The following is a 25,631-nucleotide window of genomic DNA, read 5'->3' as shown; positions in this document are numbered from 1 at the left end:
TCTCCTCAAGTAAAAGTGATGGCTCATCTGCTGCCTGGAGGAGTGAGATGTACACAAGACTGAAACGGAGTGAAATGTCCATATGGAATATCGTGTAATCACTTTTGTGTATTTCCCGATGGGCTTAGTGCTTCGAACAGGGCGAATATCGTGACGTATTTATTACACTTAAATTGACACTACTAGAGGAAATCTAACAAGTGGTATATACTGCCATTAATTGGAGAAAAAAACATTTATAAACCGATAACAAAGAAAATCACAGATTTCCTCTGATCTTCAGAATGTAGTTACATAAATGTAACTTTTTCATGCGTACCTGTGCGATGAACAATTAATAAATGTCTATTATGTTAGTGTACACACATGAAATGAGTACACTTTTTAGAAGAACTGCTTAAAGAAAAACACAGAGGCAGCATATTTTATGGCAATCGGGTCAAATCGAATGAATCCACTGAAAGACCTATTAAAATTGATCACCGCTAGACGGACGAGCTATGGTCCCAAAATTCAACATTATAAACTTGGTAATTTTCAGTTACTATTAATTTGATGATGTGAGTGCTCTTCTTTTCGATTTCTAAACACACCAACCAGCAAATAGCTAGTCTCTAAAATAAAAAAAAACACCATGATTCTCTCAAAAACGTGTAAATTGGAAAGGTGCTAAAATGACGATGGTCCCAGAGGAGGTCACTACACAAGAGAACATTCAGATCAAGCCTGAGAGAGAAAGCTGAAATGACAAAACAAGAGGGTAAATGTGCTCTCAAGGGAATTTGTTTAGGCAAAATTTAGTTAATTGAAAACTTACTTAGTAGGATTAACCAATATATCCCATGTGAATTCAAATCATCAACATTAAATTAAACAAAAAATATAAATATAACACATGAAACACAAAGGACGAACACAAAGGTGTAATGAAAAAGAAATTTATCAAATTCAATGGTCAAAGCTATAATATACAGGTAGGGTTCATTCAAGAATGTTTAGGTTTTAGAGGTACAGAGACAAATTAATTGAAACAAAGACTCAACAAAACCTAAATACACCTATCTAAAATCAATATGAAATAAAGCAAGATATAGATGAGGTGAAAGTCGACGTTTCGGTCTCTTAGAAGCTACTTGAGGAGACCATCTTCAGGACAGAAGTCATATATATACTGTATAAAAAGACCAGCGTAATCTCATTCAATTTAAGAACGCTTTTTCTTGGAAGAGTGGCGCCTTGCGCAGGGAAGACGGTTGGAATTATACCGCTCCTACTTATTCAGATAAGGTAGATTGTTCAGTATGTCCGGTAGTTATATATGTTGAAGTGCCTCCGCACGACGAGTAAATCACGGTGAGCACCACAAATCAAGTGCTAAACAGCAGGGAACAGTCCAGTTTTTTATGGGAAGTCCACAGCAAGTAATGGCGAACTAATAATCCTATTCGGACAGAGAGTTACACCGTAGTCACAGCGAGAGTCACGGACCCAGGGATTCAGAAGTAATATGTACTCTGGAGTGTCAGAGCACAACGGTCATAGGGAGTAACTTTTTTTTAAAAACACGAAATTACACCAAAGTCACGGCAGGAGTCACGAACCCGGGGATTCAGAGGTGATGTGCACTCTGAAGTCTCTACGCACAGTGGTCATAGAACGAGGGTCTCGACCCTCGTTCTATGACCACTGTGCGTAATTTCGTGTTTCCCATAAAAAACTGGACTGTTCCCTGCTGTTTAGCACTTGATTCGTGGTGCTCACCGTGATTTACTCGTCGTGCGGAGGCACTTCAACATATATAACTACCGGACATACTGAACAATCTACCTTATCTGAATAAGTAGGAGCGGTATAATTCCAACCGTCTTCCCTGCGCAAGGCGCCACTCTTCCAAGAAAAAGCGTTCTTAAATTGAATGAGATTACGCTGGTCTTTTTATACAGTATATATATGACTTCTGTCCTGAAGATGGTCTCCTCAAGTAGCTTCTAAGAGACCGAAACGTCGACTTTCACCTCATCTATATCTTGCTTTATTTCATATTGATTTTAGATAGGTGTATTTAGGTTTTGTTGAGTCTTTGTTTCAATTAATTTGTCTCTGTACCTCTAAAACCTAAACATTCTTGAATGAACCCTACCTGTATATTATAGCTTTGACCATTGAATTTGATAAATTTCTTTTTCATTACACCTTTGTGTTCGTCCTTTGTGTTTCATGTGTTATATTTATATTTTTTGTTTAATTTAATGTTGATGATTTGAATTCACATGGGATATATTGGTTAATCCTACTAAGTAAGTTTTCAATTAACTAAATTTTGCCTAAACAAATTCCCTTGAGAGCACATTTACCCTCTTATCTAATTACCCAAGCCCTCAAGGGTTGATTGGGTTGCTCACTGTTTGTTTATTATGAAATGACAAAACGCCTGCTTAAATGTCAGCAGGGAAGAACAAAGGGTTTACTTAACACCTGGGTGGAATATGTCACCAGAGCAATCAAAAGTCAGTGTGCTACAGTGAGAAAAATACAGAGATGATTGGTAGCCAATAACCATATATATGCAGGGATGAAAACAAGTTCCCATCCTTAAGTGGTAGGAGAGACTTATTTTTATTTCTAGTTTTCACACCAATAGATTGACAGGTACACTTTGGTCTGGTGAGATCCTTAATAAGCATAAAGGATGGCGTCACAATATAGGGAAGTGAGGCTCGGGTCAGAGGAGGGTGACCATGCACTCAACATCAGCCTCGAAATCTCGACCGCTGCAAAATATTACCTGTGGCAAGCCAGTAGCCAATCTCATGAGCCATGAGGTAGGACACTTGTGAGGTGGGTCAAGGAAATCAGAATAAAGAGCACAACACTACCAGCGTTTCTGAAAAAATGTATAACAATGAAGTTGTCAAATTAGTTTCCGAAGCATTGTGGTCCTGTGTGCCATGCCTGTGCCCAGCAGAAGGATACGAAAAGTACTTTAGGGTATTATGAAGAACGCGGCTCTTGTTTCTGAATGCAATTTGCCAACCTCATTTTAATGCAAACATAATTCAACATACAGAGGGATAATTAGTGACTGCATGCCTTTAGGCAGAGTAAATGGTTAAACAAAATTAAAATAGCCCATTCGGTATTACTAAGGTGAGAGGAGAAACTTGCCTTAGGTTCTGTGTGGACTAAGTTATCACGTGCACACTATATAATACTGAAAAACTTGTATGCAACTTACGTGAGGTATACTAAGCCTCAGGCCCTAATTTCAAACATTGCAGTATGCATGTGAACCATATTTGTGCATTGAAGAACAAAAATCACTGGTCATGAAATAAAAAATAAACACTGATGTTAGGTGACTTACCGTACAAAATAATCGTTCCTTATGAGCAGCAAGTGTTGAAGTATGGAAAGAAAATAGTTTTCAGACGCCGTGTCCTTCAACATGTTGAAAAGAAGATGGTACACTTCATTCATATCAGTGACAGGTGAGTCAAGGAATGAAACAGGGATGGTTAATAAAGCTGACATTACATGTCCTAATACAAGCCAACAATCCTGCCTACCATGGGAAACGGGTGCCAATTTAGACTGATTTTGACATTGGGGAAGGCGGTCTTTGCACACTCGGCTACTAAAACTCCAATTCACAAATTAAAAACAGGCCGATTAGAAAAACTGCACAACACTGCCTAAGATCTGTAGTGAGAAGATAGTGACAGCCACCAGGCTCTAACTCCATACCTGGAGCTTTCCATATGCATTTTTATGATGTTTCAATACAGCTAAAATCCTGCACACTTGAGATGTATGTCACCTAACAAAAATAAGAAGGAGGGGGAGAGAAGAAGGGGGTGACAGCACTGCTTCTGGGAGATATTTAATGAGGAGCCCAACACTGGTCCCCGCTGGTGCAGAGATATTTTTATGAAATACATTTGTACAGAATACATCTTATTGGAAATAGTTTAGCGATCAATGTTTAAGTTTCTGAAAATTTAGCATTGTCCGTGATGTGTGGCCCCAGGGTGAACGCCGTCAGTCCGGATTGTCCAACATATGTCCATGCTACAGTTTCCGGATATGCATCTCAGAAGAATGTACATATAATATAAATGGAGCATTCAGTCCTTTCTCAACGTGTATATCATGCTGTCTGCATTTACTGGCTTCAAAGAGCTAGAAGACAATAAACGAGTATTCTGTAAATATTAGTATACTTGTCAAACTGCACGATAAAGAACACAAAGAAACAACATTATCTTTGAAATAGCAAAAGACAAGAACGAATTAAAATAGTTTTGTCCATGTTATATCAACTCTGTAAGTATCATAAAGTTAAATTATATCACAGTTTTCACAACAGTTTCATCTATTTTTTTGTGGGTGCAGTTTTCTCAATTGTTGTGGTTGAGGGGGTTCCTTCTAGTTGCAGAATCTTATGGTTTAGGTTTCTGAGCACACAGCTGTAAACTGATAGAGTCCTGTGCACTTCTTATTATAACCTCAACAACTGTGCTGATGACAGCTTTGTGTCTCTTCAGCTGCTGACAAAGCGCCCTGAGACACTAGTCTCGAGATTTCCAGGAGCACTTCAAAAGAGCTGCCCAGCCATGGCTTGCAAACCTTCTCGAACAGCAGCAAGCAGCACTGAATATGAGGAGCATCGCACAGCTGCCTCTCTTGTCCTTAATTAGCGCCAGCAGAGGGAAAGGACAAGCGAATCTTCAAGCAGCAACTCTTTGCCATCCAATCTCAGGGCCACTTTACTCTGTAATGGAAGGATTTAATTACTTGACGTATGTTGTCTAGAACTCCCTAAAGTGACCAATGTTGAGAACATTCCAATTTTCTTTTCTGTTTTATGCATCGTGTCTCAATAGTGTTTTATAGGGTACGTATTTAAGTCAGATGTGAAGCCATGCTATCTTCGCCCTTTGACCTTGCCATCTCTTTGAAGCACCACTCGAAAGATCATGGACGGCTACCCATCAGAGAATAAAAAAATTATGCACCACAGTCACCGTTCCACTGTAGCTAACTAGTGATTAAATGCGACTAAACAGAATCAAACATGTGAAAATCACGATTGCATACGGTATAAAAAGTGCTGTGTTTCGGTCTCAAATGGAACCCCAGCTTGGCAGATCAATCCAACAGAATAATATAATACTTCATTGATTTGCCTGGTGGAACATATTGATGAGCCGTCACTAAATGATGCAGGTTTTCACCTTAAAGGATTGCTCAATACATTATTAGGAAATGCAACAAGTGCGTCTTCTGCATCTTGATGTGCGCCCAGAGCGTCTAGCGCGTGCCAGACCGTGGGATCAGCCACAGAATGCTGGAAACGCAACATATGGAAGAGGTCCCTTTTCTTTACAAGACTTTAAAATTAACAGAGATGGTTGTCAATCAGTGGTGCTGGAACAATTTTCAGAGTGGGGGTGCTGCCATCAATGGTATGTCACTGAAGTCATAGGGATTGTGAAAAATCCAAGCGTCACACAAGAGAACAAACAAAGCAAATGAGCCATGCCCCATTTAGCAGGAGAGTGGTAAGAGCGTGTTATTTGTCCATCAGCAAAAAAAGTGTCTTTATTTGTTTGGATCCTTTTAAAATCTTGATTTTCATCCATTACAGAATTACAAATAAAGTGCTTAATTTGTGTTTTCCTAACTGCTGATCAATTTAGAAATATGCACAGTTCATTCACAGGGATTTAAGTTTTGTTGTTAGTTAGAAAAAAAACTGATATCCTTCAGCTTTTCCGCTCACACTTCTAGTACCCCAGGAAAATTGTCACATAGTTCACCTTACACAACCCTCTCACTTTGCAGTCAGAGAAAGAAAGTTAAACACCAACCAGCATGTTAAAAGGATAAGTAGTAGTATGCTAGAAGACATAGGCTAACATTTGACCTCTGTGACAAGAAAAAAAATAACTTTAAAGAAAACCTTTTTGCTCAATCATGATCAAAGTATGTAAATTCTGGGGTGTTCCAGCACCCTATGCACCCCTACTTCCAGCCCATATTCACAAATAATTATCATTATCGCCATACAATTCGACAAATGGATAACCAAAAGAATTGCAGTTTAAGTCTGGAACCTTTCCCAGCAGTAGAAAGAGTACATTGTTATAAACCGGTGCTTCCATACCTTATAGCACCAAGAACCAATTTTTAGAACAAAAAACTTTCACAACTCACCTTGCTTTAATGGACATGAGGTGGCCAATTTTCAAATGTAACTAAAGAATCATGTGGTAGCGCACTGTTGTTTGCAGACACCAAATTTGGGATTGAAGTGTCTACTAAATGTGCACATACATACAGTTTTACCAGCAAAACTATATTACACACATGCAAATGTGTGGAAATCAGATTTCCATGAAATTTTATAATTTGTGCATCACCTAGTAAAGTGACTTGATTTGATAAAATCCTATTGACATTTTTGTTTCCATCTGTTAGACCTGGCTCACTAAGGGTGGTCTTCCCCTGAATGTTTTGCCTTTTTCCTCCAAGTTTTTATGAATCTTTTTAGGTTGGCCCTAGGGCTATGAGCACTTTACCACTGCTAACCAGTGCTTAAAGTGCATGTGCTTCTCCCCTAAACATGAATACATTGGTATATACCTGAGTCACATATTGTTGTACTGGTAAGTCTAATATTAAATGGTATATTGTATACCCAGGCACTGTACTTCAAATTCTACTAGTGGGCTGCAGCACTGATTGTGCCACCCACAGATGTAGTCTTTCAAACCTGTATCAGACCTGTCACTGAAGTACCTGTGTGTGCAGGTTACTACTACTTCGAACTGGCATTTAATAATACTTGCCAAGCCTTAAACTCTCATTTTATTACATATAAGTCACCCCTAAGGTAGGCCCTAAGTAACACTAAGGACAGGGTGCTATGTAAGTAAAAGGTAGGACATGTGCTTGTATGTTTAGCATGTCCTGGTAGTGACAAACAGCCTATTTTGTTTTTCACTACTGTGAGGACTACCACTCTCATAGGGCAGCATTGGGAATTCCTTAATACACTTTTAAGCTGTAATTCCTGATCAGAATGGAGTAGCTTTTTCATGTCACATATGTTTGGAATGATAATGATACATCTGCTTTACTGGTGAAGTTAGATTTAACATTACTGTTTTAGGAAGGCCACTTTTAGAAAGTGAACATTTCTTTGTACTTACTACTCTTTGTGCCTGACAGCCTGTCTCCAATATAAGTCTGAGCTGGGAGACACCTACATTTTGAGCATTCCATCTAAAGAGCCACAAACACAGGAAGGTCAGGCTCATCTGCATTCTGAGCACTCATCTGCATTCTGATGAGTCTTTCTGGGTAGGGAGGAATGGGAGAGGCTGATACTTACATTTCAATAGGAAGTGTCCTGTCCCAACACAAAGCACTGATTTAGCGCCCCATGTGTAGCCTGGCAAGCCTGACTGAGGTGAAAGGAATCCCTGTTCACTTCAGAGAGCTGCTGTGAAGTCACCTTGGTATCGAAGACACTTTGGGCATAAGTATTGGGTCTCTGACCCTCTGTAATCAGACACTTCTAGATCTTCAACTGAACCTCTGACAAAAGAACTGCTGTGCTGCTTAAAGGACTCAACCGGACTGCTTTTCTGAAAAGAATGCTTTTCTGCTCGTTTCCCTGCTGCCTGCTGCTCCCTGATTCTGCTGAAGGAGTGCTGGACTCTGCCCTCCCTCCCAGTGATCTCCAAGGGCTTGCCTCCTGTTTTCGGAAGTCTCAGGGATACAAAAAACTTTCTGCAAATCTGTTGGTGCTGCTAGACACGGTCTTCTGTGAGTCCTACCCATGCCTCAGGTGCCCTCCTAAGTTCTGGGCCTCAGAGGGGGGTTCTGCATCTGCTTTTTTCAAAACAACACTTAGTCAGCACTGTGCTGATCGGAACCGTTGCATTGCCCTTAGACGTCGATGCAGAAGATGTTCAACAACGGCGGTTCTACAGCCCAAATGACAGGAGGACGACGCTCTGTGCGGTTGACGATGATGCATTGCCATTACTTCAGCGAAGCTAGACGACAACGCAGTGACTCGATTCCGTGGAAAAGATTGACGCATTGAGCCCTCAGCATCAACACATTGCTCCATCCAAGGTACTTTCTCAGCCTGCCCTGTGTAGGTCCTATAGATAGCCTGCCCTCCATCACGGTTGGCCTGAACTTTGGATTTGCACCGAAACCTCAAGTAACCTTTTAAAGGCTAGTGGCTTCTAAGCACTATTTTTGCATTTAAAAGTTCATGTCTCTACTGATTGGATTTTTGTAGTTTTGGTCTTACATTGCTTAGACAAATATTCTCTATTTTTCTAAACCTATGTGGAGTCTTTTTGTGGTGTAGTCATTGTGTTACTGTGTGTGTGTTGCACAAATACTTTACACACGGCCTCTTTAGATAAGCCTGACTGCTCTATGCCAAGCTACAATGGGGTCAGCACAGGTTATCTTTTAATGTCTATCTAGCTTACCCGGAGTAAAGTGGTGGTTCCTGCCTAGCCTGGGTACATACCTCAGTCAACCAGGAATCCCATTTCTAACACCATCACACTTCAGAATTGCAAGAAAATGTGCTTCATTTTTTATTTCCTAATTGCTGAATATGTACAGTTCTCATTTTACACATATGTACATGCTGTTGCGTGTTACACAAAAAATGACATCTTACAGCCTTTGCTTTCACTCGATTTGTATCCCAGCCAGATTGACACATAATTCACTTTACTTTTCTTAGTCTGGCTGCAAAGTGAGATGAGGTTGTAAATTGCAACCCCTATGTTAAAAAATAAGCAGCAATTTGCAAGAGGACATACCCTGATATTTGACCTCTGTATTTGAAGTGCAGCAAATGTGACAACATAAAGGCAGGCTATAAAGGATTCTTTATATAGTGCTTGAATGTTTGCACCCACCAAAAACTGTTTGTGAAACACTGATATAGAAGACACCTTCCTTTCTGCTCAATACTGTTCTGCTTTCTTGAAAACTGCATGAATGCGGCAATTAACACATCACAGAGTGCTTTTGTTTTTAGAGAATGCCGTTTAAAAGTGGGCTGATTACACCTGGTTTATCAGGATTAGGAAATGAAATGCAATGATAAAAGGTATCTTTGTAAAAGAAAAAATACTTAGAAAATGACTCCATATTTACATCTACGCAACAAATTAGTTTACTTTAAACATTCCATTAATAAAGGACAAGTGAATGAAAAATAGAAAAATAACTAAAAATCTACATAACAAATCAGTTGAAAACACTATATTTTCAGCTTATAATATTCGAGGCCAAACACACGTATAAAACCTGTCTCTTAATTAGAACACATAGTTGTTATATTAGCCTGCATTTTTCATACACAATAAATGCATTTCCTGTCAAAATGTCTCCCGCTGTTTGTTCTGCGATCCTTTGTTAGTGAGGGCTGTCATACAGCAAAAGTGTAGGCATTATTTATCAAATGCCAATGATGCATTGTGGGTGCACGTTCCGTTGCTATGGCAACTCCTAACTGTGCTTAAACTATGCCATATTTATTCATCCTACACTCCATCATTAACAAGGCTGTAATTCCACAAAGGAAGCTATGCATCATTGTTCGATATAAAAATGAGCCGTGGGCAGCTTTGCATTATCATATATTTTAGATCCTGTTTCCATTTCGTTTTGTGTGAACTTGGATATATCTACCTACATATATATCCAATATTGCGATCCAGGATTTCTGGTAACTTCACAAACCACAAGGCCATATTAGATAGTCACCTGATATGTATTTTTTTATATTATATGTTTATTTTGGGATGCTTCGTTTTTTTAATTCTGAGGGAAGCGAACGCATGATGATAAAAAAAGGCAGGCCAGTGGAGTTAAAACCAGAGAGGGGGACCCTGAGGCAGTCTTTCCATATTGAGAAGAGACCCAAAGGCTATTGATAATTTAGACAGCATGAAACATTTGTATTGAGAAGGACCCATAGGAGTTTATTCCAGATCCTTTCAATTTTTTTCAGAGAGGTGATGATACCTCTGGCTTTAACCAAGGCCAGCTCCACCTCATAGATCTGGCGAATAAGAACCTTCCATTCTACGGCGTTAGAGGCATTTGAAGAGATCCATGCCCTGGCAATACTTAACCGCGCACAAACCAACATGATCATTACCAGATGTTAAGTACCTCCCTCGCTGTCATTCTTAACCATCTTTTTTTCCCTTGATTGTTATTACACTCCGTTGGCCCAGGCCAGATATCATAGCGTGGCTCACCCCTGCCCAGAATTCTTGAAGAGCATGGCAGAGTGCAAACATTTGTATGTCGTCAGCGGCCGGGAGTATATAATATAACAGGCATATAGTATGCAGTTGATTCAGTGTTAGACTTACTGAATATACAGAGTGATCTATTATTTCAAGGGAGTTATGAATCTCTGAAGCCGAAGTCTCTACTGAAAGCAGTCTGCTCCATTTAACTGCCAGAGTCCTAGTTTCATCTGTGTTTAAGCAGGAGAGCCCCTGATAGGCGGTGCTAATTGAGGGTTTGGTACCTGGTTTTTAAACAGTATAGCGAGGGTTCAGAGCCTTCAATATCCAATGTATTTGGACAGCCAGACTGAACATAGTCCTTCACTTGCAAATATTTTTCAAAAAAGGTTTTGAGGAAGCCCATATATTTCCTGCAACCCCAGAAATGACCTGAAGCCATTCGAATCATAGAGCTGACCGATTGTTATAACACAAATCCGTGCCCAGACCCTGCAGGTAGAATCATGAAAAACTGAATGGAACACATGATTATTCCATAGTGGTGTTTCTCTGTTTTTAAAGGCTAGGGAGTATTTAGAGCATATCTCCTTCCATATATGGATTATGTGCCTCTGGGCCTTAAACCATGACCTCTTGTAACAGTTTGGATCTCCTAATTGATGGAGAAAAATCCTGCACTATGTCCCTACAGCCAATCGATAGAAGTTAGATAATAAGCCAGGATCGTCTGGGTCAAGTAAGCTGCGCAGACGACCGGTGAATGCCGGCCAAAAATATAGCTTAAAGTCTGGGAGTAAGAGTCCCCCTTCTTGAATGAAAGCTTCAGAACGCGTATGACTCTCCTTGCGTGCCTACACCCCCATATAAAGCTGCAATGACACCCTCCAGGTGCTTAAAAAAAGAGTCAGGGACCCTTAAAGGGATGCTCCTGAACAAATAAAGGAATTCGGGGAGGATATTCATCTTAATGATGTTAGTTCGCCCAATAATTGTCAGAACAAGTTTGTTCCACGATTTTAATTTAGAGTTTACCGCGGATAGTAGAGGTTGATAGTTTACTCAGATAATATTGTGTACCTCTGGACATAGCGGATACCTAAATAAACTGCAGTAGTAGTTACTCCTGGGGTAGGAGAGTCTGGATTAAAAATCAGGAGAAGCTGAGTTTTGGATATATTAAGTTTGTACCCTGCAACCTCACCATACCTGGCCGCCTCTTTGTGAACTGTTCAATTGCTGTTAGACGATTTGTCAGCATATGTGACCAGTTTCAATAGTTGCTCTCCAGCAGTGAAGGGTTGAATATCTACATTTATGCAGGGTGACTGGAGGTATGGCTCTATATAGAGAGCAAACAAAAGAGGGGAGAGCGGGCACCCTGACAGGTGCCGCTGGATATCTGAAATTGATCAGAGACATTTCCTGCAAGAAATACCCTTGCCCTTGGTGTCTTATATAAGGCTTGAGTCAGGTTGATGAATCTTTCACTGATACCGTAGGCCCAGATTGTAGCCCACATAAAATCCCATGCGACACGGTCGTAAGCTTTTCATGCATCAAGACAAATCATGGCCATATTCTTATTAAGCCTCCAGGCCACATCAAAAGCTGTAATTGCCATATTAGTATTGCTAGTGGTATCCCTTCCTGGGACAAAACCTTGTGGATGTGGGGAAACTAGGAGTAAGATTACTGGGGCTAGACACATGGCCAGGATCTAAGCAAACCATTCATCTAGGATATGGGCCGATAAGATCCCATATCTTCCGAGTGCTTATCTTTTTTGAAGAATACCATCATATTAGTTGTATTCCAGGTGTCCGGGGGATTCCCCCTCCCCATATAAGTATGTTGGACCACTTTTTGTAACTCAACAGTTATTATATCTTTAAATACCCTGTAAAACTCTAAACTCCATTCTCTAAAAACAAAAGTGCTCTTAGTCGCCTTACTGGTTGACAAAGCCATTAGTGCAGCATCAATAACTTTCAAAGAGAATTCAGCCTGCATACCATTTACCTTACTTTCCCCCAGGTGGAGTAAGCTGCACTGCTGGATATACTGTAAGCAGTTTGCTTTGTCTAAACTTTGTGTCTGATTATAAAGCTCCTCTTAGAACCCAGCAAATTGTTCCAGAATAGGCAGCAGGTGGTGTATAACTTGTCATCCCTGCCTTTGATTGCCCGTAAAGCACACTTTGATTGTCTGTCTAATATCTGAAGGGCCAGGACTCTCCCCAACCTTTCTCTACATTCATATTGCAACTCTCTATGTTTTGTATACCTAGCAGCAACCTGGTCTTTTAATCTATGCCCAAGGAGAGATCTTTTCTCCACTAACTGTTGATAAACCTACTGCTCATCTGTCAGTCCTTGCGAAATCTTAAGACCATGTAATGTTTTGAGTTGTAAAATAGCCTGGCGTAGAAAGTGAGCCTCCTCAGAGGTATCTCTATTTTGCTTAACAATATACAGCAGCGTTATAGCCCTAACATACGCTTTGATGGTATCCCAAATTACTTGGGGTGAAGCTGTGTCCTGATTGACCTGGAGGAACTCACTAAGTAGACCTGATGCATAGGTAATATAGCTGTGATTTGCAAGCAAATGCCTAGGAAATGAGAACTTAGTACATTTAACCTATCTCCAGTTAAACCAAATGAAAACAGAATTGGATATGGTCTGAAACTATCCTAGGGCAAATCCTCATTTCCAAGCTATCCGTCAGGGACCTCCCCATAAAGACCATATTGATCCTGGAGTAATGCCTGTGAGGGCAAGAATAGAAAGTATAACCAGAGTCGAGAGGATATATAGTGCACCATGAATCACATAGCCCATACAACTGCATAAGACCCCTATTTTAGGCCCTGGTTCTGGGTTTATGCAGGATAGCAGTATGATTAGTAGTATCTATATTATTATTAAGTATACAATTAAAAATCTTCCATTACCATCCGTTTCCCAGCCTCATCTACTAACTCCAATGACAACATACCTAGTTCTTCTGGGTCATCGTTGTTAGGGGCATACACAGAACACATTTCTTTGAGTTGAGTAATAACTGAGCAAGAACCCATCTTCCCCTAGAGTCCGCAGCACTTCTGAGCACTTGACCACGGAAGTTCTTATCAGACAGTAGTGCTACTCCACATATTGAAATTGATTGTGATGTGCAGACAATTACATAATATTATAGTTCCTTATATAAGGCCCAATCTTTATATGCTAAGTGGGTCTCCGTTAGGCCTACAAGTTGACGTTTATTAAAAATAATCGCCTACTGAACCAGTTGTCGCTTGCATACACATGTTAATTCCGGGAAACATCCTTTACAACACAACTTTTACCATGCAGTGCTTTTACATCGCAACTTTTACAACGCAAACCATTACAAGGCATTGCGCTGGGGGGCGCTCTAGGATAGGGAATAGATTTAATTTACTATCCAACACCTTCCCTACTATCCACGGGGACTGGAGTTGGAATAGTAAATTAAACTATTCACTTTCCAGCACCCCAAAGCGCTATGCGTTGTAATGGTATGCGTTGTAAAAACTGCGATGTAAAAGCATGCGTTGTAATGTCATACATCCGTTAATTCCGGATACATTCCAGCATATACATTTAATCTGAGCCATAAAAACTGATAACATACAGTGGCTCTACCATCCCCTGTTCCCCTTGTGCTCAGTTTTATTATTCTGCTACCTTAAAAAATATGCAGAGAATAAACCCCAGAAAAATTGACTATATTTTGACCATTTCCAATCCCTCCATCATCCCCTCCATTGTCAAAGCAGGGTCACTGTAGACACGCCCCGTCGCCCCCGTCCCCCACATCCCCCAGTCCCTCCAACCTCCCCCATGCTCTTGAGAAAGAATTAACAACCTCTTCTGGCTGTCAACTGGAGACAGCCCTGCGGAGTCCTGACTGCCTATACCCCTAAGCACCGATCAGAAACTCAGCCATCCCGTGCCAATAAGTAAAAGGAAGAACCACCGAGAAAACGAAAAAGGAGTTTCCCTACCAAGATGATATAATATATTCAGATGTAGAAATTAGTGTCAAGATCATCTGCCCATCTTAAAAAAGAAATGAGCCATCTCATACAACAGAGAAGGTGTATGGGAAATATATCAAGTCATAGAAATGAGTAGAAATAATGAGAGATAGTCTATATCAAATTAAAGTCCAATGCTAGGCTAATGCTACTGTCCTGTTCCTAGGTGAACCAGAGCCTGCTTAGCGTTCTCCATAGAGTAGCACATCTGGGTTCTCCCGTCTTTTATCATTTTGAGGCCAGCAGGCTCCTGCAAAAAGACTTGGGCCCCCACAGCATTAAGCAAATCTATACGTTTTATAAGGAGAAGTGTGGCTCAATGGTTAGAGCGGCAGACCCTGATGCAGAGGTCTAGCCTGGGACGAGGGTTCAATTCCCCGCCTCGGCGGGCCTTGGGCTCAAAATTCCACGGACCTGATAATTCTCGCCTCGGTGCCTATTCCAATCATGGAGTCCCACTCTGCAACTCTGGGCAATAGCTTGCTTAATCTCCACAACGGCCCCCACAACGCTAAGGATTCCTGGCTTCACCTTGGGGGTGCCCAGGAGTGGACATTTCACAGGGAAGCCAGGAAGGGTTCCACAGCGGTATTGGTACAAGCGCCTTGAGACCCTTGCGGGTGAGTAGTGCGCTATACAAGTATCAATTTACATTTACGTAAGTTGACGCATCTTCCATCTTCGTTCCATTGAGGATCTGCAAAGATCTGAATGGGCATGATTGACATTGCCTCAATCCGAGCTCGAGTCGCTGGAGATTGCCTGTCTCAAAACAAAATTTCCAACGTATATTAGGATTGGGCGAGGCTGAGCCATATTAGCATTAGAAGAGTTTCGGCTGAGTGGAAGGCGGTGAGCATGCTGAATTTGAGAGTCCCAGTCCCAATCCGAGAGGTCTGGAAAGGCTCTCCCAAACAGTTGTACTATATAGTGTCGAGGTCAGGACCTTCCTATCCTTCCAGGATCCCAAAAATCCTTAAGTTGTTTCTCGTTTTGGCAGTTTTCCATATCTTCGGATTTTGTCTGGAGACATTTTAGCTTTGAATTATGACCCCCGATTGCCTTAACTGTTGCAGATGTGTCCTCCTCAGTGTGAGCGACTCTTTCCTGCAAATCAGACAGTTCCATTGTAAAAGTGGTGATCTGCTCTGAGAACTCGTCCAAGTATTGTTGTACCTTTGTATTATCAACTTTAGCCTAAGCATAATACAGCTGAGCCTCCAAAAGCAGGGTCTGAAGGACTTGTAGGATTGCTCTTAGTGAAGGTTCCTGTGCATCGTCAACCTGGGATTCTGCAGGTGGAGAATGTTCCCTAGTAATGTCCAAAGATATGTCAGCCGTGCAGCCCTGATTTGCAGAGAGGCATTCGTGGGGTGAACATTGCCTCGTAGGAACTTTATCGGCAACTGGCCCAGAGAGTACTGATGACAAGCGAGAAATAAGTGTTTTTACCTCCCTCTTTGACATAACCCACTTCCTGAGCGGCCTGCTCTGAGCAACATAGTTGCTGTCCTTGCTTGGATGCTGCTGCCTGAAAGGTTTAGAGGAATTAGGCTTTTAATACAGCTGGGCCTGGACCTGGTCCACACACTTCTTCTTCTTCTTGGAATTACCCTGATTTTTCTGAGCATTATGTCCTCCACCCCGACAGAGTTGTAGTGTTAGTCAAAAGGCCGTTATCCGTATTGGGGGCAAAGATATTGATTGAGCTGGTGATGGTTGTGAAATCATCCCTACAACCCCCCCTTGAGGGGTTATTAACACTGCTGTTGTGCTGTACTACTGCACTTTTACCCCGCTGGGTTTCAGTATCCTCCTCACAGCAGTCACCCTTTGTGGCCACCATATCAACAGGAATCCGCCCACCCTGGGCCCCTAAAGTGTCTGTAATAGCACTCACATTAAGCAGCTCAGATAGTCCAGTTTGTAGGGGCCCAGCAGATGATACTGTGTGTCCTGCATTTGTCGAGAGGCTTTCTGTTGCTTCGCCTTTCGTCTGATCCTCTGCACCACAGCAAATTCCTGCTGTGACTGCTGCAATAAAAGTATCTGCCGGTGAAGGCCCCTCATCAGAGACTACCGGCACCGTGGCAGAAGACTGTACAAGTTCCCTCATGGCTCCAGACCAAAGTAATTTTAGTATAGGGCGCACAACTTGAGTATTTTCCAGCACAGGTAAGATGGTGTCTGGCTCCTCCACTGCCTGAATTTGCTGCTCCTGCTGACCCTATGGTTCAATCCCTCGAGTCATTGCCCCCCCTCGAGCTCCATGAGGGGATTCACCTTTTGAGGCACCATTGAGATACCACACTGGTATCCTTGAAAATTGAATTGCAGCTAGCTGGGAGCAGCGAAAAGCTCCAAAATGGCTGTAGACTTCGCAGCCACAAAGCGGACGCATACAGTCAGAAGAGTAAGCAGTCAGTGGGCCTGCAATGAGAAGTTTGCGCGAGCCGCAAATACACAGCTCGGCATCTGTAATTGCAGCACGATGGATGTAGCGGTCACAGAGCTACCTGGTGGAGCGGTCTCCACCGCAGGCTCAACCCACCATCTTCCTTCCCTTCCCAACAGTGTGCTGTGGAGTTCTATCTGGATGCTTCATTTTTAATGTTATTTTCATCAATATGTACCTACCAGTGGGCAATGATTGCAATTAGAATATTTAGCCTTATATTTCATGAATACATTTGTAATAGAACAATGGACAATTAGAGGGTGAGTGGATTTATCTGATTTTGTGGCTGCAGCGTTTACTATGTATTTATGGATTTATCATATTTGCCAAATAGTTTTCAGATTCCATTCAAAATGCTGTTTCTAGCTCAAATTGATCAAATAAATACTGTCAGAGTGTGCTGCATACGTTGCCTTTTTTTCTGCATAATTTAGGTTATCTTGCTGTATAATCGAAGTTGGTGTGGCAGTTGTAAAACTCTGCAGAGCGGTTTGGGGGCTCTCATTATGATGAAAACCTTTTACATTGGACCATGAAAAAATACCCAAACTTTTGGTTTCCTGTGAATAATCATTAAATAAAATCATTTGTACACCACTGTATTTTGTGCAATTAAAGTACACACACACATATATGTATGTATTGATATATATATATCTATATACATATATATATATATATATATATATATATATATATATTTATATATATATATATATTTTTTTTTTTTTTTTTTTTGAACAAAAGGAGCAGCACATCCAGGATATTTTCAAAGCTACTTTATTAGAGCTTCACCCCACCAACGCGTTTCAGCCTCAACAGGCTTTGCTCACGGTCAGTTAGTCCTTCAACTCTTTTTCTATTTATACTAGCCCATTTTAGCCATTATGAGGCATTATGGGATACGTAGTTTTTACTCAGTTTCAAAAAATTATTTACAAAAAGAAAAACTGGTGTTTTTCACAATTTTTAGTTTTTTTGGTTGTCAAGTGCTTCATATTCAGTTCATATGGGCAATTTAGTTGCAGCTCCATCTATGAAAACCTATCGAGATATGTGGACACTTTTCTGGCTCCAATTGCCCAAAGCATGCCTTCCTACATCAAGGATACTGGACAATTTCTCCGAATAATTCAGGACATAACATGGAACGAACAATATCTATTAGCAACAATAGATGTTGTTTCCCTTTACACCTCAATTAGACATGATGTAGGCATTGAAGCATGCCAGTATTTCTTGAAACAGCGAAGCATCTCAACCTTGGAGCACACAAACATGCTCCTAAAAATGATTAACATCTGCTTATCAAACAATGTTTTCTTATTTAATCAAGAGCTATACAAACAAGAGTGTGGAACTGCCATGGGCATTTCATTTTCTCCCAACTATGCCAATATCACCATGGGCTGGTGGGAGAAAACTATTGCTTGGAACACAAACAATCAATTAGAACTGAATCGGATCATATTGTGGGTCCGGTACATAGATGACCTGTTCATAATCTGGCACGGATCGGACTCTGATTTCCGCAACTATTTTTCCAGACTAAATCAAAATACAGTAGGCCTACAATTCACGTGTACCACAAGCACAAAGAAAATTGCGTTTTTGGACACTGAAATTTATATCTCAGATGGCAAATTAGAGTCCACTTTGTTCCGCAAGAAGACAGCTACTAACAGCGTGCTACATGGCACAAGCTTTCATCCACAAGCATTGATTAAAAGCATCCCATATGGGGAATATATCAGACTCAAAAGAAATTGCTCCAAACCTGACGATGCAGAAACAAAAATAAATGAAAGCAAGATGAGATTCAAATCACGAGGATATCATGAACGAGTCCTGAAGAACTGTAAAAAGAAGGCTGATCAAAAAACAAGAACAGAACTACTGGTGGAAAAACCAAAGAAAGCAGTGGAAAAAGACTCGCCGAGATTTATAACCACATACAATAAGGAAAGTGGAATGATCGCCAACAAAATGAAGAAGTACTGGCATCTCATATCCGGGGACCCGGATATAGGACAGCTAGTAGGAAAACAACCACAAATAACCTACAAAAAAACCAAATCTCTTCAAGATTGCTTGGTAAACAGCCACTTTCAAGCCAAGTCGCAAACAGATTGGTTGACGAATCAACGAAAAGGATTCAAACCTTGCTCCAGCTGCAAGGCTTGTAAAATTGGCATGAGTAAGAAATCGATTGAAGAACCTAACGGCAAGATGATGCAGATTGACCAACAGATCACATGTACTTCCAAAAATGTTGTATATGTGATCGAGTGCAAATGTGGTAGCAAATATATAGGCAGTACAACCTGCATGTTGAAAAAAAGAATCTTGGAACATATTAGAGCGGTGAAAAACAAAAATATGCTCTATGCCACAGCAAAGCATGTCAATACTTGCCAAAACGGTGATTGGAAAACCATGAGATTTTACGGACTCAAAATGCTAACGAAAACGGAAAGAGGTGGTGACAGTTCGGAAACTGAGACAGATGGAGTCCCGCCTAATCATCCGTTTTCGTACCAAAATGCCAAGAGGCATGAACTTTGGGGAAGACCTTCACATACATTTGGAGTGACTGTTATTAAAGACCAACTTAGTCTATTCAAATACAACAGGGTACTACACCCGATGAACTTTGAAAACTGATCTGGGAACTAATCCCTTATGAACTGTGAGAACTAAATTGCCCATATGAACTGAATATGAAGCACTTGACAACCAAAAAAACTAAAAATTGTGAAAAACACCAGTTTTTCTTTTTGTAAATAATTGTTTGAAACTGAGTAAAAACTACGTATCCCATAATGCCTCATAATGGCTAAAATGGGCTAGTATAAATAGAAAAAGAGTTGAAGGACTAACTGACCGTGAGCAAAGCCTGTTGAGGCTGAAACTCTAATAAAGTAGCTTTGAAAATATCCTGGATGTGCTGCTCCTTTTGTTCATAAATGATACTTGGGTCTGGATCCGACCCCTGAGCTAGAACACGCTGTGGAGCGCTCTCACTGTCTGCTGGATAACATTGTACGGAGATATGGATATATATATATATATATATATATATATATATATATATATATATATATATATATATATATATATATATATATATATATATATATATATATATATATATATATATATATATATATATATATATATATATATATATATATATATATATATATATATATATATATATATATATATATATATATATATATATATATATATATATATATATATATATATATATATATATATATATATATATATATATATATATATATATATATATCATCTCAAAAAACACCAAAGGGTACAGGGACACAAAACCATAGAAATTGAGCAGTTATAGTTATACTTCTCTCAAGAAACTATAACTCGTGCCCCTGCCATGCACTGTTTTCTCATCAATAATTTTATTGGAAATGTTGCAGCGATATTATCAATGATATCATGACTAATGTGGGGTATTTAGCAGTGCATGGAGAGAGCACGAGATATCATTTTTGTGAGATATGGATTACTATTACTGCTGAACTTCTATGGTTTTGTGTGTGTAAAATCTGAAACTAACTAAGTTTTCCAATTTCGCAGCCTTGGCAACTACATTCCCCGGGGCCTGTCCAAAGGTGAAAGGGGGTCAAACAGCCAGCTTCCCAGGTCAATTTCAGCCCTGGGAAGCACATCCCCTAGGGCCTGGCTAATTACTTAAGGTGGGGGGACATGCAGCCTCACTCTCCAGCCTATTTTGTCCCCAGGTACCCCAACCCCTTGGCCTAGCCTCATTTTAAATTAAAGGTTGGCATGTGGACCCCACTTCTGGGCTGATTTCAGCCCTGGGGACCCCATCTGCCAGGGCCCAGGCATTAACAAATTGGGAGGGGGCAGATGGTCCCACTTCCTGGGACAATTTCAGCCCTGGGACCCCACCCATAGGTTTGGCTGTCTTACAAATGTGGAGGTGGCACGCGCTGGAAACCTGTGTTTGCTTTCACTAGACAAGAGCGATTTCAAAGCTCCCGTCAAGCAAGAGCAAACACAAAGTCCGCTCCCAGCTGACGAAGCTTTAAAAATGCACCTGCCTGCTGGGAGCAGACTTCAGATCTGTTTCCCTGCCCACAGTGATGCGGTCAGGGAAACAGTCTGAATATTGCTCTCGCCCACAGGGAGCAGCATTTGTAGCTGCAATGCTGGCTCCTCCTGGATGCAGGGAGCCCCTTGTGGCCGTGGGGGCCTTGGGGCTCCTCCCGTGGCCTCCAACAAAGAGATGTTGGGTGCCCTGGGTATACATCACCCTTAGTTGGCCAAGCCCTAGGGATGGGGTCCCAGGGGCCGAAATCAGCTCAAGGATGGGGCTGTGTGCCCTTTAAATATTGTCTGTGCCCCGGGTGATGGGGTCCTCAGGGCTGATATTGGCACAGGAGCGGGGCTGCATGGCCCCTTCTCCATTTACTAACTGGCCCGGCCCTGGGGGTTGCGGTCCCCCGGATCCGAAATTCGCTCAGGGATGGGGGTTAACCCCTTTTCTGCTGGGGTAATTCCCCCACAGAGCGCTGGAGGGGGGTCCGCGGCGCCGCTGTGTTCATGAAGAGCTCAGATCGTCATGACTCACAGTGGAGCTGTGCTCATGACGAACTGATCTTGTGACAACCCCGCCCACAGATCAATTCCCCCGCACAGGTGGGGAATTTATCGCATGTGGGCGGGCAGCAGGCGGCGGCCGTTATGACGAGCTCAACTCGTCATGAGCACAGCTCCACTGTGACTCATGAGCTCGTCATGAGCATGGAAGGAGCTAGATGCCGCCCTCCCCCATAATTACAATGTTGGGCCCCCGGGGATGAGGTCCCCAGGGGCAAGGCCATGGGACAGGGGTCTGTGTGCACCACTCCCCCATAATTACATTGGTGGGCCCAAGGGAATGTGGTACCAGAGGCCAAAATGGCTCAGGGAAGGGGGGCACATACCCCCACCTAAAAAAAATATGCTGGGCCCTAGGGGATTTGATAGATAGATAGATAGATAGATAGATAGATAGATAGATAGATAGATAGATAGATAGATAGATAGATAGATAGATAGATAGATAGATAGATAGATAGATAGATTTTTTTTAACACACTTTATTGGTGACTACGGCACATCATATAGCATACATAGAATACATCAGAGACAGTCTTTTCTCTTTTCTTTCCATACATTATTATACAGTTGGTGCATACAAGTTTTACGTAGTGAATTCTGTATGATAAATTAGTCCTGGGACCCGGACTCTATTAGCATTAGTGTCAATAAAGCATTGTATTATCAACGTGAGTCACATCAAAATAAAGCATTGTGTGAATACAGGTGACAGAACACTTGCCGTTCCTTCCCGTTCCCTCCCTCCACCCGCCCCTCCCCCCTTGACTCCTGGTCGGGGGCTCCTCAGTAGTTTGTAACAATCAGAGTAACTCACTACAGACATATTACTCCAAGGTCGGATATGGTCTAGGGCTAGAGAGTGTTAGTCCTGGTCTCAGGACCTAGGGGTCCACAGCTATCTGGCATCTTAGTGTACTATGGGGGCAATGTTGTTTATGGGGACGACAAATCAAGTGTTTCAAGTTCAATCAGCATAGCCTCCCACTCCAGTGAAATGTCTTGTTTCCTCAGCCCTCTCTCCTCCTCTCTGCGAAGGGCTGCCCTTTCCGCTCTCCCCCACTGAAGCATGTCCGCTTGCCAGATGGACACAGCCGGGCATCTTGGGGATTTCAATCTCATAGTGAGGGCTCTCACTGCTAGATAGATAGATAGATAGATAGATAGATAGATAGATAGATAGATAATTACTGAGTATCACTGTTTACACAGACACCATTAAAGATGACTGTACTAACATAAGGACATTAACTAAGAAGGAAGGGAACATGAGAACAGTGTGCAGAAGGACAGGTTTGAACTGTTAATGTCGAAAGCAGGTGGGCAGTCAGGTTGACACCCGCCCCAATAATCTCACTCAACACAGATAGACACATTGTTGGCAAACATAAGCAGTTAATAAATAAATAAATGCCAGCATTATGTACAATTTGAATAGAATTTGAATCTAATTTCATTATTTGATAAAAGCAGTAATATTAAAAATGTATTTGCATACAGAGATTCGTTCCAAAGTTTTGCAATTTGTAATCATTGTAAATAACAATTCCTACTCCGAGCCAATTCAATGGTGCACAATTTTGCTCACGTGACCTTTAAACAAGGGTGACATTTTTTTTAACACTGAAATGTCCTGGTTTCTTTGCAAGGCAGGGGTTTGCAGCTATGCAGCTACACATAGAAATTCAGCAGTGCACATAGGTTTGAATAAGAGAGGCCAGAGCCTACCATTATTTTACTTTGAAAAAGCAATGATGTGACATGGAGAAATAAATGCGGTGAGGGAGTAACTCAGCATTCTAAGGTAAGTGGGCTTTCCAGAATCTAACACAGAGAAAGGATTAAATATGCAGTTTTCTAGTTGTACAACCATACATTTTAATTATCCTCGTCCCTAGGCCCTGATGTGCTTTAAATACCAACAAAGATGTGTGTATATGAAGGTTTGTCACTTATCTTGGAAAGAAGATGCGTTTGGGCACATTTTAAAAGTATGTTGCCTAGAAAAGTGACAATGTTCCCTACAAAAGGTGATGTTTGATAGAGTAGCAACTATAAGGTTTGTTAGTTGTGCTCAGAGGCCTGTCTTGACAAAACATGACCAGAAAGCATGTCACTAAGTAGTATACATGTGTACTTGTAGTATGTCTGGTCACATTGCTCAAATGTTGCTGCATCTATTGAAGAAACAGGCATCTCCAAAATACCACATGGGGTAAGCGTTACCATCAGAAAGTATTATGTTTATAGTCTCATGCCCAAGTGTGTCCACAAAAAAAGAGTTTTGTGATCATAGGTTTAATATGAGGCTGGTTACCATGCATTGCATTTAAACTATTTTTTCACGATCATCATCAAAGGAGCACTTTTTCTATGTGCATAATATGATTACCAATTTCTTAAGTACCATCATTGTTGTTGATTTACAACAACTGAGCAGTTACATTTTTTAAAAAAAATGTGTATTATATAGACCATAAAATGACCCAAGAGATGTCACAGCACTTTTCAAATGAATTCATAATCATGAAAAGATATCGTCGGAGACAAGGGTAGGATGAGAAAAGAGGATAATATATGGAAGAAAGTAGATTGTTAATTTGGAAGTGGCATGATCCATACCAACCTAATAAACATTAACTAATTAGGTCAAAACAGAGTTTTTAGATAATCTCTGCTCAACAGCTGGTGGCTGTGGCACATGCAGCAGGGAATCAACCATTAAAAAGTGTGCTGGGTAGAAGCAGTACCAACAGCGTTAAAGTAAAGAACTCATAATAAAATTCTCAAATAAATTAGAAAATAGCAATAAGCAAAATCACATTATGATAATTAAAATAGTTAAATGGGATAGAATTTTTGACTTTTTCAGTCAAAAAGTATCTAGAAAAAGTAAAGCACCATTGAAAAAAAAATAGTCCACGATTGACTCGCACTACACTCAGTTTCAGGCTGATCACCATGGAGCATGGGTTGAATATATCAAGCGTTTCATCTTGGTCTAAGATTTACCTCAGTCTCCCACTTCTGGGGCCAAATCTGCAGTCTCTAGTTTCACAGAGCAGGCTTCTGAGCATCAGGTGTCTTTGCAGGAAAGTCTCCTGCAGAGTCCACTCCTCTGTTGTGAGCTGGGCCCTCTTGGAGCCATGAGTCCCTCTACTTTTTTGTCCCTGAAGCAGGTGAATAGAAGGGCAATTGCTTCACTGTTAGACAACAGCTCAAGTCCTTGGGTGACAACATGAATCATTCAGTCCTTTTCTTCCAGAAGGAGACACAAGTCTTCATTCTATCAAGCAGGGCCTTCTTGTTTAGTTTGACTCTTCCCAGGTACAAGTATTTTCTCAGAAAGTGCAATTTTAAACTTTCGTGACTGCAAAAATCCCACCAACCAGTCCTATTTTCTTGCAGTAACCAACACCTCTATTTGCAGCACCTACGATTCCCCTTAATATAAAATTACCCAGGATCCCCTGTTTCAAGGTGGCAGAACCCATCTGCAACCAGGTAGTCCTGTCTTCCCTGCCTTAGTTTCTCCCTTAATTAGATTAACTTTCCTCCCATTTTACAGATTGGAAACTGGTTCTCTTCCCTACTGTGTCTGAAGCCTAGTTGTGTGGGAGAGTCCTGGGACTGAATAAGAGAAACCCTCCATAACATCTCCATGTCATAAGAGGTAGTGCTAAAGATGCCCTTTTCCTAACAGCTATTTCTGTACAATCCCTGCTACGTGGTCAGCAATTAACACTCATCTGCTCTTCTTGGGCTCAGATCTAGATGTTTGTCTCCTGAGCCAGAGTTGCCAACTCTCCAGCCCAAGGGTGTGCACCCTAGCTCTGGAGGACTCGAGTGGCAAAGTTAGTTTTAGGCAGTTTTGGCTCAGGTAGGACAAAGTACAGTTTTACAAAGTTACATTTTCCAAAAAGTTATCAAAACGTTGATTTCTCCATTAAATCAGATTTCGGAAATTTGGTAAGAAACAGCTCTGAAGCATGTTTCCACCACTTCACCAAGCAGAGAAAGGGAGAGGAAATAAAGATTTTAATCTCATCTAGGCCTCTTCAGGGAAAGCAATACCAAAGCCTACAATTTTAAATAGTTGTTTTCCACTGTAAGAGAACACTAAGCACAATATGTG

General features: G+C 41.1%; 1 protein-coding gene across 2 annotated transcripts in view; it reads right to left on the bottom strand.

Annotated features, from left to right (window-relative positions):
* DIAPH2 (diaphanous related formin 2) overlaps positions 1-25,631 on the bottom strand; it is a 4,230,744-nt gene that overhangs the window by 2,825,715 nt on the left and 1,379,398 nt on the right. For both annotated transcript variants that reach the window (XM_078688424.1, XM_078688425.1), the window contains one exon: positions 3,365-3,481. In XM_078688424.1, coding sequence (XP_078544550.1) covers positions 3,365-3,481 — 117 coding nt within the window. The remainder of the gene's footprint in view (positions 1-3,364; positions 3,482-25,631) is intronic.

Source organism: Lissotriton helveticus, chromosome 4_1 (assembly GCF_964261635.1).
Source record: "Lissotriton helveticus chromosome 4_1, aLisHel1.1, whole genome shotgun sequence".
Lineage (NCBI taxonomy): Eukaryota > Metazoa > Chordata > Amphibia > Caudata > Salamandridae > Lissotriton > Lissotriton helveticus.
This window is presented reverse-complemented; position numbering and strand designations above follow the sequence as displayed.